Source organism: Crotalus tigris, unplaced genomic scaffold, assembly GCF_016545835.1.
Source record: "Crotalus tigris isolate CLP2741 ecotype Arizona unplaced genomic scaffold, ASM1654583v1 scf7180000024506.7606697, whole genome shotgun sequence".
In the NCBI taxonomy this organism is placed as follows: Eukaryota; Metazoa; Chordata; class Lepidosauria; order Squamata; family Viperidae; genus Crotalus; species Crotalus tigris.
In genome coordinates, this window is record NW_024100678.1 from 4,467,652 (window position 1) to 4,485,000 (window position 17,349).

Here is a 17,349-nt window from a genome sequence, read left to right on the forward strand (position 1 = left end):
GGATAATTTGCCAGGACACTGGTCTACGGCATGCCAGAAACTGGGCTGTGCAAACAAATGAAACTCCATCCATTGGATTGCAGGCAGCACACAAAACCACACACTCTCTGGTATGCGGAAAAATCTCTGTCCCTGGTGCCCACAAGGTTGGGGGCTGCTGTGCTAGGGTGTCTTTCCTGAAAACTGTCCATTCCTAGCTCTTCCTTGTTCTGGCTTCCTTCAATTGATCTGCTGGGTTGTTTTTATATTTTAGTATATTATTGATTTGCATTCCAGTTTTCTTAGCATCGCTACTATTTATCAGGCTATACATAGCTTGATCTTAATTAGTTGGTTGTTTCCATAGATCATAGCTATGTTAACATCATATTCTTTTTTGTATTTCTTTCTATTTAGAGTCTGAATGCAATCCTTTCATTCTTCAAATGACCCATATCCACTTATACTAGATCTGTTTAGATTAGTGTGAACCCAGCATGCCAGAAAACTAATAGTTCAATCACTTCAGTTCAAAAGAGCCTCAGATGTATCATCTATGCAAAACAATTCTTCAAATCTCTGAAGTGGGAATTTGGAATGCCTCAAATAGATTATATCAACCTTTATTTTTTCTTGAAATAAACCTACTTATAGATATCCAAGTATGAATAAAAATAACTCTGTGAGTATGTGTGTGTGTGTGTGTGTGTGTGTGTGTGTGTGTGTGTGTAGGTGCTTGGTGCTATCTGAGCTTGGTTATTTCATTACCTAGGTAACACCACCAGTGCTCCAAGCTCAGACAGCACCAAGGACCCCTCATTTCAATCCTGAGCAAATATATCATGGGATACTAAAGCAATAAACATAAATCATAGGATACTAAATAAAAGAAATCAACATAAAACATGATATACAACAAGAAGTTGTAGTCATAAGAATATAAGGAAATAGGTAATAGGAGAGATGAGAAGAATAAGTAATACAGCCCTACTAGGTGGTTTGACATCCCAGCGCATGGACAGTGTTGTGAGAAATAGTTATTTCACAGCATGGGGGGGAAAACTGTCTTTGTGTCTCGTTGTTTTGGCGTGTAATGCCCTATAGCATCATCTTGAGGGAAGAAGTTGAAACAGATTGTATCCAGGATGTGAGGGGTCTGTAGAAATTTTCACAGCCCTCTTTCTAGCTCTTGCATTATACAAGTCTGTCTATCTACATCTACAGTACATCTACATCATCTACATCTATCTACATATACACATACACACATATATATATTCTTATTGTGCGATATCCGTTATCGGACATTGGCGATCATGTTGGCGATCCTGTTTTTATCAGCAGCCGCACGAAAAAGTGCTGCTGAGTTTTGTCCAAACCAATCCCTTAGATTTTGAAGCCATGATGTTCTTCTTCTGCCTGGACCTCATTTGCCTTCAATCTTTCCCTGGAGGATTAAATGGAGTATGCCATATTTTTCTGGGTGTCGTATCACATGTCCAAAATATTCTAATTTTCATTTTTTTAATTGTCTTGATGATTTCCCTTGGCTTTCCCAGGTGGCTTATCACCTCCTCATTTCTGATCTTGCAAACCTAGCTTATACGTAACAGCCGCCTGTAAATCCACATTTCAAATGCTTCTAGTCTCTTCAGGTGGCCTTCTGTCAGAGACCAATTCTCTACTCCATAGAGCAGGATAGAAAAAAATATAGCATCTGACAAGCCTGATTTTTCAGTCTTAGGCTTATGTCATGACTGCAGAAGACCTTTTTCATTTTGAAGAATGCTGTTCGGGCTTTTTCTATCCTTGTCTTTACTTCAAAGGTCATGTCCCAGCTTTCATGTAAATTAGAACCAAGGTGCATGATCTTTTCAACTCTTTCTAGTGGTATTCCTTCTGAATTTATTGGTGGTAAATTAACGGGTTGTTTGCTGACGACCATGATCTTGGTTTTTGAGGTGTTAAGCTTCAAGCCGCATTTTTCAAATATTTCTGTGACTCTGTTGATGAGGAGCTGAAGGTCTTCATGCTTACTGGCAAGCAGAACTGTATCATCAGCATATCTTAAGTTGCTGATCCAAACACCGTTTACTTTGATGCCAGCATCGATGTTCTCCAGTGCCTCGATGAAGATTGACTCAGAGTAGATATTGAACAACAGTGGAGACAGAATACATCCCTGTCTGACCCCTCTTCTTATTTCTGCATCAGCTGAGTATTTTTGGCCTAGTCTCACATTTGCTACCTGATTCCAATACAGATTCTTTATTATTCGGATGTCTTTGTCATCTAGTCCCCCTTGTTTCAGGATTTCTAATAGTTTGCTGTGTCTTATTTTATCAAAAGCTTTTTCGAAATCAATGAAGCACATGTAAACACTGTGATTGACATCTCTACAACTCTGTACAAGAACCTGAATGCTGAACAGCGCATCTCGTGTACCAAGATTGTTTCTGAAACCAAATTGTGTGTTACCTAGACACTCTTCAATTTTGCTGTATATTCTTGTATGAATTATTCTCAGGAATATTTTCAGAGCATGACTTATTAAGCTTATTGTTCTGTATTCGGTACACTTCTTTGCATTTATTTTTGGGGGGATTGTCACAAAGGTTGATTTTAGCCAATCGTTTGGTATCTTTCCTGTTTTATATATCTGATGAAGAGCTGCAGTAAAAAATTCTTCCCATTGTCTTCCAGCAATTTTAAAATTTCTACTGGGATATCATCAGGTCCTGTGGCTTTTCTTGTTTTTGTTATTTTTATTGCATGTTCAACCTCTTCCATAGTGATATTTGGTCCAGTTGTTATACTTCTCATATCTATATCATCCCTGGTGTCCTCAAAAAGTTCTTTAATATATTCCTTCCATCTTTTTAGTTTTTCATCCTCATCTAAGATAATTTTCCCCTCTTTGTCAACTAAGTTGTTGGTTTCCTTTTTGTAGAGGCCTGCTGCTTCTTTCACTTTTTTGTGTAAATTGAAATTATCATATATACGTTCTCCAGCAGGATGGCTGTAGAGTCCAATGGTTGGGTTCTATGACAGCCTTCCTGCCCGGCAGACTGGGTAAAAACTTTGGCCACACCCTTCCTTTGGGCGTGACCCCAGTTTTGACTCAGTTTCGAGCCCGTGAACAGTCAAAATTTTTTGCTCCTAGAAATTTGACCAAATTTAGCCTAGATAACAATCCTTCCCTTTCTGTCAGACCAAAAACGTGTAGGACTCGTGGAAAATCCTCCCGTAATTACTGGCTCGGGGCTCCGAGCTGGTGACGAATCTCCGTTTTCCTCGATCTTCGTAGTGGTGAGAGTATCCCCAGGGTCTGTAGGCCCTACCCAGGGGGATCAAACTGACTCTTTTTCGGAGCGTTCGCAGCGCTCCGCTTTGCCCAAATCAGCTGTAGGGCGCAAAAGACACGAGCCGATCGGCCGTCAGAGCCGTCGCGCCGCTCGCCCCAATCAGCCGAAGGGCGCTAAAGACAGGAGCCGATCGGCCGTTAGAGCCGTCGCGCCACTCGCCCCAATTAGCCGAAAGGCGCAGCCTTCAAAGCCGAAAGGCAGCTGGAATCATCCACAGCGAACGAAGTTGCAGGGAGGCAGGATCAGCTCCGTGAACCTCCCTGTGATTAGGATACCCACGGGGTCCCGGGGGGGGGTGCCCAGCGTAAGCGCACCTTTCTGAGCCTCTGGAAGAATTACCTCAGGCACCATTTTGAGCCTCGTGGCTCCACTGTCGTCTAACCGTCGGGAGGCGTGGCCTTCGGTTGGGCGCCATTTTGGTTGAATCCAATCCTCCATTTTAGGTGTTCTACCATCCAGAGGTTTACCTTGTAGATTATAACGGTCTTAAAAATAAACTGCAGATATAGAGATAAAGAAAGGAAGGAAGATTAAACTCACCTCCCCTTCCTTCTCTACTCGTGGTCTGTTTTCACAGCCACATATTGGGGAAAATATTTCCACTTTTACAAAGGTCCCTTTAGTAGGTCTGGACACCCAGTCCTTTGAACTTGGTGGAAAGGAGTGAAGAGAATTTGAACTTGGATAACTGTTCTTTACAGTGGCCTTTAGTCACTGGCCTACAGGTTCCCTTCTGTCCAAGGGAGCCTGTCTGTCCGGCCATTGTTACCTGCAGAGGAGGGCTTGTAGGCCCCAATATCTGCTCTGATCTGCGTACGTGTTTCCCCACTCCAGGTATTGCCTACTTGGGGTACCTGGCCACAATGGCAGACAATGTCTCGTGTTCAGCTACACAGGTCCCCCAATTATCCCCCACACAACAACAACAAAAACGCAGATCCTCTGAGCCAGAGGTGGGGGGGGGAAGAAGAAGGCCAAAACAAAGCATCTTACCCAAAGGGGACCATCCAAAACAGCTGAGCGAGAGGCCTCGAGGAGACATTTGGCTCTAGAAAGACAATTTGCCAGGGCCCAGAAAACCAGTTCCAATGGGACAAACGTGGTTTCCCCTGTCCCATTGATGCCAACAACTACAGAACCGACTCCCCAGGAAGTTCTCAGAACGTGGTCTCCTCTGGGGGAAACCGAACAGTTAGATTCCTCCCACTCCTCTTCACCAGCGTCTTCACCAGACCATACTCCCACTGCAGCTGCGACTAATGACACAGCGCAGGAGGACATATGGTCAGCTCACTTCCAGGCATTCATGAAGGATGCCTTCTCCCAGTTTATGGCTTCCAAGGGACAAGTAGCCTTTCGACCATCCCTTAAGGGACGTAACAAGGCTCTAACTACTAACACTTCTGAAACTTACTCTCAGATAGGAGAGGGAGAATCACTAGATTTAGACATGACGGACATGCCCCTTTCAGAGGATGAGGAAACTGTTCCTGAGCAGGCAACGAACTCTGGCCTCTTCAACCCAGCGCTTCTCAAATCTCTTCTGATAAAGGCAGTCTCTACGGTCAATTTGACCTCTGTCCAAGAGGAGAATCCGTCTACAAGCAAAGAGGCAAACCCTCTCTTTGCCAAAAAAGTCCCGCAGGACAAATACATACCTTGTCCGGAGGTTTTCCGCACCACGGTGGAGGAACAATGGTTCTCCCTAGCAGCTCCACCTGCTCCCAATAACGTAGAAAGGAAACTATTCAATGTTTCCCCCTTCTTTTCCGACATGCTAGAGGTCCCTACAGTAGATAGTCCCCTGATCTCCTTGTTTTCTACCTCTGCGATTCCAGGAGACATGGCGGAGGCCTTGAAGCCGGAGGAAAAGAAATTTGAACATTCCCTCCGTCGTTCCCACATGGCCGCAGCCTGGGCGGCCAAGGCAGCAACATCATCATCCTTTTTCGCAAGGGCCTGCATCATGTGGCTGCGGGAGTTACAAACCACGGTACCTCCAGATCAGGTCAGAGCGCACCAAACTTTGGCCAAGATCCTGGCCGCTTCACAATTTATGGCTGACGCCTCACTGCACGCTACCAAGTATGCGGCAAGATCTATTGCTGCCACAGTGGCTTCTCGTAGACTACTGTGGCTCAAAAATTGGAAGACAGATCTGAAGGCCAAGTGGCGTCTTTCGACGTCCAAATACAGTGGGTCATCATTATTTGGATCCATCCTGGATCCATATGTAAGCGAGAGCAGGGATAAGAGAAAGATTCTAGTCCATCCATCAAGGAAACTAGACAGAAAGAACAGTCAGGAGTTCCGGAGACAAAGTTTCCGCACAAGCAACTCCTGGGACTGGAGACAGCCCTTTCGATCAGGGCAATCCTGGGACTGGCCTAGAGGCTCACGGTCCTTCTACTCAAGGCAGGATCACCCCCAGGATCGCCAAAACATGGGAGCCAGAGGCCAGTTCCAGTCCAGACATCCTTTCAGAGGATCGGGAGGCCGACCCTTTAAACGCACCAAGTGACGCCAGGCAGGACACTCCCATAGGAGGTCGGTTAGGGAATTTCATCAGGGTCTGGGAGCAGACCACTACCGACGCCTGGGTCTTGGAGACAATCAGGCATGGCCTGACCTTAGACTTTTATTCTCCCCCACCAAACCGATTCATCAGATGTCCCATCTCCAAAAAGGCACACAAAGCAAGGCTGATAACCTTGGCCATTGCACACCTCTTGACAATTCAGGCCATAGAAAGGGTACCAAGGAAGGAGGAAGGAAGAGGATTTTATTCCATCCTCTTTGTGATACCAAAGCCAGCAGGAGGGTGGAGAGCAATATTGGACCTAAAGGGCCTGAATTATTACGTAATTTATAGGAGGTTCAAAATGCAGTCCCTGAAATCCATCCTAACCAGTGTCAGGAAGGACGACCTCCTGTCCTCAATAGATCTCACGGAGGCGTACCTGAACATTCCCATCCATCCCAAATACCGGAAATTCCTCAGATTTACCTACGCACACCAGCATTACCAATACAGGGCACTACCCTTTGGTCTATCTTCAGCCCCAAGGGTATTTACCAAAATTCTTGCAGTAATAGCAGCCCACCTCAGGCTGATGCCGGTGCGTGTACAGTTTTATCTGGACGACATATTGATTCAATCCAGCTCACACGAGCAAGCAAGACTAGACCTCCAGACCACAATCCGAGTTCTACAAGAACACGGATTCTCAGTCAATGTAGAAAAGAGTCATCTCACTCCCTCCAGGAAACTGCAGCACCTAGGCGTGGTGATAGACTCATCCCAGTGCAGGGTATACCTTTCCCAGGAGCGCCAGACCAGCATCTCCAAGCTAGTTCACCAAGTTCAGAGAAGCAGGAGAGTTCCTCTGATACAGCTCTCGAAGCTCCTGGGAAAGATGATATCTTGCATGGGCATTGTCCCATGGGCAAGGCTCCACTCGAGAGAGTTGCAGTGGTTCCTTCTACCCTACCAGAGGAGGAACCTCAGTACCTCCAACAGGAAGGTCTTGGTACCAAAACAGGTGCTGAGATCACTGAAGTGGTGGATATCTCCCATGATACTCAAGGGGAGTATATTCAGGGAGCCGAACAGGATCACGCTCACGACGGACGCGAGCCTGTTCGGATGGGGAGCACATCTGGGAACTCAGATAGCGCAGGGCCAGTGGGATCAGAAGGACTTATCTCACAACATCAATTGGCTGGAGCTTCGGGCCATTCACCTGGCTCTACGTCAATTCTCCCACATAGTAACGAGAAGACACGTTCTCGTTCTAACAGACAACGTAGCAGCAAAGGCCCATGTCAACAAGGAAGGGGGAACACGATCCTCGGAACTAATGCAGGAGGCATCAGCTCTGGCTCGGTGGGCAGAAGCCAACGTGAGCTCCATCAGAGCGGAGCACATCTCAGGGGAGACAAACACCCAGGCAGATTCCCTGAGCAGAGCCAAGGTGGACCAGTCGGAATGGCGCCTGGATCCTGCTCTGTTCGAGGAGATCTCCCGGAGATTCGGGCAACCGCATCTGGACCTATTTGCCAATTCCAAGAACACACAACTCCCCAGGTTCTTCTCCAGATTCCCGTCTCCGGGGTCGGAGGGAACGGATGCTCTCAGGTGTCGGTGGCCGGAGCTCCTCCTGTATGCCTTCCCACCGTTGCCCTTAATACCGGCGACCATACGCAAGTTGATCCTGGAAGGCGCGGAGGTAATCTTGATTGCTCCGCATTGGCCACGGCGCCTGTGGTTTGCCGACCTTGTGGATCTTTCAATATCACCCCCATGGAGGATTCCCCCGGACCGAGTAATTCTCTGTCAGGGCAAGCTGTTGCATCCCGATCCACAGTGGCTACAACTAGCCGTTTGGCATTTGAGCGGCAAAGTCTAGCCAAGCAATCTTACTCCTCAGGGGTGATATCGATCATACAAGCATCAAGAAGATCTTCCACAAACAGGATCTACGATGCTACATGGAAAGGTTTTTGCAGGTGGTGCGTTCCTCTTCACCTAGATCCAACCGCAGTATCTATTCCCAATATCCTAGATTACTTATTGGAGGGACTTAATAAGGGCCTATCAGTCAACACTATCCGTAGACAGGTATCGGCCCTCTCAACTGTACTTTCCTGTGGCAACTTAGCCTCCCTGGCGCAACATCCAGCGATTAGCGCCTTTTTAAAAGGGGCGACCAACACCAAACCTCCGGTTATACACAGATACCCGTCCTGGAACTTGACCAAAGTTCTTCAGGCATTGACATCAGCACCATTTGAGCCTCTTGACTCATGTTCTCTTCATCACCTATTGCTGAAGGTAGCCTTTCTGGTGGCTATTACTTCAGCAAGGAGAATTTCGGAGCTAGCAGCACTGTCAGTGAGGAAGGACCTTTGTACCTTCTTCAAGGACAAGGTCGTTCTTAGACCAGACCCTGCTTTCATTCCGAAGGTAAACAACATCTTCCACAGATCTCAGGAACTGATTCTTCCTGATTTCTGCCCAAGACCCAAACATAGGCTAGAGCATAGATGGCACAAGCTGGACGTGCGTAGAGCGTTGTGTTTCTACGTGAAGCGCACTTCGGCCTTCTGTAAGACGGAAGCATTATTTGTTTCCTTCCAACCATCAACTATGGGAAAGAAGGTGTCATCTTCTACCATAGGTAGGTGGATTAGAGCCTGTATAGCCCAAGCCTACGTCTCGCAGGCACTTCCGGTACCCACACACGTGACGGCCCACTCGACGCGCAGTGCAGCCACATCGGCAGCGTGGTCAACACAAGCGTCGGTGGAGGAGATTTGCAAGGCCGCAACCTGGTCTTCTCCTTCTGTATTCATTAAACATTATCGTTTAGACTCATTCGCCGCAGCGGATGCTGCCTTTGGCAGAAGAGTGCTACAGCAAGTCGTATCTGCTCAGGATTCAGTGGCCTAGACACTCCCTCCCAGGGGGACATGAGGGCTTTGGTATGTCCCAACCATTGGACTCTACAGCCATCCTGCTGGAGAAGGGGCGTTGTCTTACCTGAACGCCTTTTCTCAGCAGGATGATGTAGAGTCCAAGCCCACCCAGGTATTAGGTCTAGGCAGGTATTGGACTAGGAGCTACCGTATCGAATACATCAACAATTCTCGCCTACGTCAAAACTGGGGTCACGCCCAAAGGAAGGGTGTGGCCAAAGTTTTTACCCAGTCTGCCGGGCAGGAAGGCTGTCATAGAACCCAACCATTGGACTCTACATCATCCTGCTGAGAAAAGGCGTTCAGGTAAGACAACGCCCCTTCTGTCTCTTCTATTTCCTTGCATCTCTTTGCAAACCACTTTTCTTTTGCCAGTCGAATTTTTCTTCTAATTGTTTTCTGCAATTCATTGTATTTTTCTTTGTTTTTATTTTTATAAGATCTTCTTTCATCCATGAGAGGAAGAATTTCCTCCGTCATCCACTGTTGTTTCTTGTGGTACCCCTCTCTCTGTTTTGAATTTGTTACCTCTACTATTGCATTTTTAAATTTATTCCAGTTCGCTTCTACATCATCATCATTCAGGTTGTTGGTTTCCTGCATATATATGCAGGATAAAAATATAATAGACTAATCATTCATGGCTTCCTCCAAACCAGAGCAGCTATCTATGATGTAATACTACAGTTTAAAGAGAGCTCTTACGCTATACTCCATTGTTTGGACATAATAGGAATTTTTGGTTTAATAAATGCTGACACATTTGTTGAAATATAATGCATGAAAGGAGAAGGGGGACAAGCAAAGTATGCACTGCAGAGGTATACAGTTCATTCTCAGTGTGAGAAACTTTATTTGTGAGACAAAGATAGTTACTTCTGAATAGACCACATCAGTCTTAGAATTTGCAGTTATTCCAGAAATTTGTATAAAACTTCTCTGGCAGATGTTGAAAATGATGTGTTTAATGGCATGAGGGCTCAGGGTTTGTGATACATAATATCTTTTTAAAAAACATGCTGTGCATCACCATCAATACTGGGATACTAGTGATGATCTAGGTCATATTTTCTTGACTGTACAATTTACATTTAAAACAATGCTGAATGAACAATTTATTTTTATGCCATTATTAAGCATTTTGAAAGATGTTAAGACTGTGTGCGACATTAGTCCATTTTGTCTGATTAATGCTAACCCATCTTAGATTTAATTTTGAGCTCCTCTCTTAAAATATATCATGCTGGATCAGAACTTTAAGAAGCTTCCTTGCTTTTGTTACTTCCTGGTTTAATTATGGTCATTTAACACAACTCCATTATCCATGCTGCTGTATCATTGATTATAAACATACCTACTGAACTCTTAATCATGGCTGCAAAGAAGATTGTCTTATTTAAAGGTTTAAAATTTCATCATTTAATTTAATTATCTTTTCTCAGAAGTGAAAAGGAAATGAAAAGCCTCATGTGAGTAAAGTATCCATGGGGCACTGTAGAGAAGCATTTTTGCCGCAAATTTGCTAATTCTAGCTATAATCACTAGCAATGTTTTTGTTTTACAGACTGGTATGATTTGGCAAAAGAATAAAATTGCTTTTAAAGTACAAAAATAATTATGAACCACTTGAAACGTAATGTCTGTGTTTTATTTCTCATCAGAATTCATTAGTGTGTAACATCAATAATTTAGCCCATCATTTGCCAACACTGACTTGGCTCAGTAGTTCAATCATGTAACCCTGTAAACTCACTTTCCATTAAAATGAATGTTGCTGACAAAGGATAACTAAAGAGATACTTCATTTATTAGCTAAAGAGATACTTCATTTATCAACATTTTTAAATTAGGAGTTTGGGACCACAGACATTTAGCTGGATAAAATATTTCAAGAAATCTATACTAAAGGACAAAAGATGTATGTGGAATCATCTCACGTTATTCAAAATGACAAATGCCTTTACATTTGTTTGTGTGTATGGGTGGGTAACGTTTATCACACTCCTCCAGAGCCAGGAAGAAGCACTTGCAAATGATCAAGTGACCCATAGGATGACAGCCTGGCTGTAAAACAATGAAGTCCTATATCTTTATAGAATTAGGACTGATTTCTCTACAGCTGTTTTTCCATGTAACAATCCATACTGAAGTCAGCCTGCATGGGTTAAACCTATCTGGGTACTGTAAGAAATATTCTGATACTTAGCTTAGCAGATACCAAAGACTGAGTGCCTCAGAATCTAACATACTGTTAAGTGAATCAGTCGTACAGCACATCTGTCATACAAAAAGTCTAAACAAAAGCAAATTTTCTTTCTATTTCTGAGCAGTACTTTGAAGACTTAATTTGAAATTTATCACAATAGCTATTACTTTTCTCCACTTTTTAAAATAATTTCTGTGATATTCTGTGATTCTTCATCCTAAGGAGTTGTTAGATTATCATTAAAAGAACTGGCAAAGAGAACAGGACAATTATTCAAGGATCTAAACATATACTTGTGATACTGTACTTTAGGCTAGTGTACTTATTTCTTTGTATATTATTGACATTAATTCAAGGCAGGGAGAAATTTGCTAATGTCTTGTGGATGTTTTTTGGCTTTCCAGTCAATTGGTGAGAAGGCTTGCATTGAGAAACATACTTGATGTGCTTAGGCTACCTACGTTTGTCATCCAAATTGATTTCTAAACCATTGTTTATTTCAAACACAATTCTACTCTATGGATACATTGATAAAATAATGTTATAAAGCATACTTTATTTCTTTAATGCCATTCTCTGTACTTTATTGCAATAATGCATATAGGTGAGTTCATAGAGTCAAAGTATTTTGGATAGACAACAGAAAACTTTCCTGGATATCAGACCACTGTATTCTCCTTCTCCTTCTCCTTCTCCTTCTCCTTCTCCTTCTCCTTCTCCTTCTCCTTCTCCTTCTCCTTCTCCTTCTCCTTCTCCTTCTCCTTCTCCTTCTCCTTCTCCTTCTCCTTCTCCTTCTCCTTCTTCTTCTTCTTCTTCTTCTTCTTCTTCTTCTTCTTCTTTTAGTTTCTCTCTTTCCTTTCTTCTTCTTTACACAGTGGAAGATTCTAAGCTCTTTGACTTTTCAAGCATCTTGCTGCTTTTTCCTTTGACTTAGAAACAGGAAGAGCTGTTCTTGCTTTACATTAGAAACATTGTTTCTACCTTCTTTCTTCCAAATTCCAATGTATATAGTTTTTGTATCAGAAAATATTTTCCCATGGTAGTACAGTAGTATAAATCCTTTGCTATCCTATCGCAATGCAAGTATAAGTTCATGTCTGTTTGCTTGGAAATAAACACAATATCAATATGTCTTACTAATGAATGTGCATATAAATTGCATTGTCATTTTCCTAAGATTATATTCAAAGATATGGAAGAAAGGGACAATGGGGAACCTCTGAGCAGACTTAAATTTTTTGCAGAGTTATGTGGAAGAAGATTTATTTAGTTCTCTGCCTCATTTGTCATTCCAAATGTTATCCTAATGCAACTCTTTGCTAAAAGTTAAGGAAACACTTGCAGTTATTCACAACTGGAAGTGCAAATAGGATCTCAAAAATAAATGGATGGAATTCGGGCTGGTCCACAATGTTCAACATATTTTATTTCCTGAATTTACATCATTCATTCCATTCCATCCTACTCAACTGTAGATACAATGTGAGAACAAGCTGGCAAGCAGCTTTGCAGTCTGAAGCTATTACCATCAGTACCAATAAAATTGCACATTGTTGACTACACAAAAATCGCTGTCACAAATTTTACAATAAAGTAATCAGCTGATATGAAAGACCAGAAACCAGAATAATGAAGCCAAATAATTAAACAAAAATTTCAGAAATATTGTAGATTGGTGAGTGTCTCATCTGGTACAGGAATGAGCCAAGTGTTATAGTAATAGAAAAACAGAGAGAGAGCAATTAATAAAGATACTTATAATGTAAATAATTATTGACTCATTCTGGATGGAATAGCTGTAATTTATTCTGATGCCTTTATATCTTTAAGTGATATACTCAGTAAAGACTCATTTAAATATGTATGGCTATTTAATGCAAACTGAGTCTTCTAAGGAAATATCTCAGTCCATAAACAAATACACAGCAAAACATACAGATTTTGAATTGTTTTGCAAATCATGTTAGCTTTTGAACTTTGTATGCAACCTCAAGTATCCTAGTTTGTAAGTTGGAAAGGGATCTTGCAATATTAAACAAATAAAAAAAAGAGAAAATCCTGTTCATTTACCCATTGACATTTAAAATTCCTAATTCCAGTTTGTCAATTCATGGTATATTTAGGCATGTTAAAGATACATTACTAGTTTATTTTCTAATATGCTTTCTGTTTTCAAGTTTCTTATTATTTAGCCATTTTCTCTGCATATATAAACTTTTGTCAATGCAGTTCATTGTTGACTACTAATTTTAAGATTATTGAAAGATTCATTCTCCTTCCTCCTAAGTAATCTTTCCCCTGTGACTTCAGATAGATATCCACATCCTCCAGTAACAGACTTCTGAAAATACTGTAATGTTTATTCTATAATAACCATAGTTTGTTACAAATAAGTGGATCTAGAATTATATTTCAGAATCAGCTGGAGAAAGATATGAAGCAGCTTTACAAAATCTAGTGAACTACAACTCCTTGTTAGACATATCTTCTGTAAAGTTCTTTACATAACTGCAAACTAGATCATATACTTTCAGCTTTTTATGGACTTTGCCAAATAAACACAATTCTTTGATTATATGACTCTTACATTCTGAACCTGTGTCTCTCTTTCTTACTCTTCTCTTTGTCAATACTTTTTCTTTGAATTAGAGCATGCAAATATTCAAAGATCCAGTCTGGTGCAGTGGTTAAGGCATTGTGCCTAGAAACTGGGAAACTTTGAATTCTAGTCCCATCTTAGATATGAAACCAGTTAGTTAGCTTTAGGCCAATCAGTCTTTCATCCCTAGGAAGAGAGGCAATGGCAAACTGCTTTCAAAAAACATTGCCCAAAAAATTGCAATGACTAACCATGCAATTTACCAGGAGTCAAAAAACTGAAAGCAACCCCCTAAAAGTGTATATATTTAGACAGGAATACTTGCATAGGAAACTATCTCTTCTTGAACTCTAATTCCCGTAATCAATTTAAATGTAACTTCTATTTTGAGGTCCAAGAGCCTTATTCTCTGGCATGTGCAATTTATGATTTGCATTACTGATCCAAGTGGATGACTCCAGTATCCTTATAGGAAATCCAGAATACAATTAGTCTTTTTCCATGGAAAGATGATGCTTGAATTTAAATTCATGGCATGGCTTTTGCCTATCTATTATCTGCATCTCCATTTGGCATATTTGCCTACTCTTAGTAATAAAGGTGTTTGTTTAACAAGGTTGTCCATTTTCATCTTTTCATTTATTTAAATGTCTTACTCATGTCATGCATGGTTCCATCCAGTTTTTCCTGAAAGATAGAACTACTTTACTCCTAGATGGAATTTTTAAAATAGAATGTTGAAACAGAAATAAAGCATTGCTTCTTCCTAATAAGAACCTTCTATATTTTTGTTATTATGGTCAAATGTTTGTGCTTATGTATTTTAAGCTGCTGTCCTAAACACTATTATTAAAGCAAAAACTACCATAGAACCCTGTAGAAACCTTATTTCCAAAGTAGCATATGTGGGAATATTAATATGGAAACAGTCAAGTTTAAGTTCCAGTGTTTTATCTAGTTATGTTACTTATAAGACTAAATACTAAACACACTAGGCATTAATTTGCTGTCCTTATGACTTCTATATGCATGTCACGCTCACAGTCATAGTAGCTAAAGGTGTTTTTTCTCCATATTTATTTAAGTATGGTAAAGTTAATGCTTCTCATGAGAAATCCACCCTGAAACCTGGGTTGATAAATTAGCAAAGCTATGCAAATCATTTTAGTGGCCTTTGAAGCACTATTATTTTCAAAATGCATTCCTACCATTAAAATTTTAGTATACTAAAAACAAAGCCTTATTTCTAGAATGAAAGTTGTCATGCCACATCCTTGGAAAAACTGATTTTTAAAAAAGTTCAGATTCATGAATATTCTAGATGGAGCACTGCACTCAACTAATCCCATTCTAGGTATAGTCAGTATTCTTTATAGTCTACATTTCCTACTAAATCATTACAAAAGGAACAAAGATGTGTTTGAAATAATTGGTCCTGACAAATCTTGATTCAGATGTCACAATTTACTTCTAATTTATAGATCACTTTCTGATTCATTTTAGGAATGAACCAGGCTGTATGAAGTATTTATTTGGATTGTAAAGTGTGTTCTCCCTAATTCTAGTAAATACGTTAGTAATTCTGCATCAGTCTATCCAACATCCTGAAGGCCACCAGAAATGGGAGTTTATTTTTTATCTCTAATGTAGAGCAGGTTTATACCTATCATTTGATGGATATGACACTAACCAAGTATGTGAAGTAATGAACTATCATAGAGTTAGGTCTTCATTTTCATACAACTATCACCTTAAGCTTGTACTTTTCAGAGATACTTTACATGTTCAATTTCAATAAGCAAAAAAATAAAGAAAGTGAGTATGTTTCATATAAATAATTCGCAAGTATATGGGGTGTGTGTGTGTAGAATTTAAGATCAGAACAGGGGAAAGATTTTGCAAACAGTGCCCAGTTCTTCAGTTGCATAACATACAGCCTAGGAAACTGGCTTAATAGGTTTCTAAAAAAATGATTTCATTTTTTTATTATAGCTACCCAAATGCAATATAATTTTACACAGTGACATAATTTTATAGACTGGCTATGGGCTTTCTGAAAAAGAATTTAGAGTACTTGTAAAACTATCTGAAACTTCTGAGAAAGAATAGCTGGCTTACAATGGTACAAGAGTGCCATCTGTACAAATGAAAGAATGCAAGTTATCATCTACATTGTCAGTATATCCAGCTCAGTAAGTTCCCCTGTGTAATTACTATGACGCTCATCTTTCTTTATGCAGTTGGTTTTAAGAAAACTGCAGATGTGTCTGACTACTTTCTCTGCTGCAATGGGATTCCTTTGCTAAAAACATAATGGTCCAGAGATTCATGGTTCAATAGTTGGAAATGGGTGGTACCTGTATGCATCATATTAATAAAAGCAATCAGGGCTTGGAGCCTTTCTCATCTTTCACAAAATACAAAATGTGAGTTATCTGTGCAATGTTCTTTTAAAAATGTAGATCCATATTCCACAGAATGATGTCTAGTTCATATCTGTACTCAACTTGTAGCTTGTCAAAATCAGCCATTTTGAAATAAAATACCTTAGTTACAGCCACTTTTCCAACAGCCTATTCAATTAAATCTTTCTGGACTAACTCATGATCACTTGGTCCAAGGTTATTCCCCAGCAGCCATTTTATCTATCATAGTCACACTACTTGCCAGCACCAAATCCAACATAGCATTTCCTTTTGCTTCAGAAGATTGATTTGCTCTTCATGCATGCAGAGAATGATGACCTTCTTAACTGGAATCTCTGTAATAGCCATTTCACCTTGATGCAGACATGATATGCACCACACAAATCTTCTTGGTTAAGAAAAAGATAGAATATAATTGAAAAAGACCTTTTGAAGTATAGAAAATATAGGACGAGAGTCAGCTTGCAAGAGCCAAGGACCAAATCTTGTCATCATTATACAACATGATTGCTCTATAGATTCTTTTTCATAAAACCCATGTTTTGCTTTCTACATTGTCTGTTTTTCCCTATATTATTTCCATTAAGGACATAAATATCACATATCTCCATTAAGGATAGAAATATAAAAGGCTTTTTTAAAGATTTAAATGTGTTTATAATTAGAGGTGATTGCTTCCCTCAACATCATGAAAAAGGGACTGAAATAATGATAGCAATATTCTATTATTAGAATAAATTAGATAAACTATTTTCTTCCTACCTTTATACCACTAGTATAACTGACCTGGTTGCACAACTTGTGATATTATGGTAAAACTTCATTAACTTGCCTGAAAATCAGAACATTTACTTTCAGAAATGTAATCTTATGATAGTTTTGTATCAAGACCCATCCAAGTTGTAGGTATGTGTGAATGAGTGTCCTGCTTTTTTTAATCTAGTGGCAGTGGTATTCACTTTTTAAAATAATATCGAAGATAGGTTTGAAAATTCTTGCTACCATTTCCATATGTTTATTTTCATAAACTGGATTGATTTCTTAATTAAATGTGTTCTTCTTGGTTTTATTTTTCTGTTTCATATAGGGGGGATTATCAGAGACAGTCCAAAATACAAACACTTTCTTGAAGTCTTTGACAGATGGTTCATCTACTTAGAAGATAATGCAAACAACCATTTTGTCTTGGATGCTGAAATATAAGACAAGAAAAGTCATACAGTTCAGATAACAGTGTAATTGGACATTCACCTGTTTGCCATTTCACACTTCCATGGACGAAAAACTCACCACCTC

General features: G+C 40.5%; 1 protein-coding gene across 16 annotated transcripts in view; it reads left to right on the plus strand.

Annotated features, from left to right (window-relative positions):
* CCDC178 (coiled-coil domain containing 178) overlaps positions 1-17,349 on the plus strand; it is a 157,925-nt gene that overhangs the window by 138,963 nt on the left and 1,613 nt on the right. For 15 of the 16 annotated variants that reach the window (XR_005555535.1, XM_039333563.1, XM_039333565.1 and 12 more), the window contains one exon: positions 17,141-17,349. This exon is cut by the window's right edge. Coding sequence is in view for 15 of the 16 variants with exons in the window: in XM_039333563.1 (XP_039189497.1) it covers positions 17,141-17,212 (72 nt within the window). In the remaining variant the exon portion in view is untranslated. Of the gene's footprint in view, positions 1-5,182; positions 5,393-17,140 lie in introns of those variants that run through there. The other variant, XM_039333573.1, reaches the window with a different exon arrangement.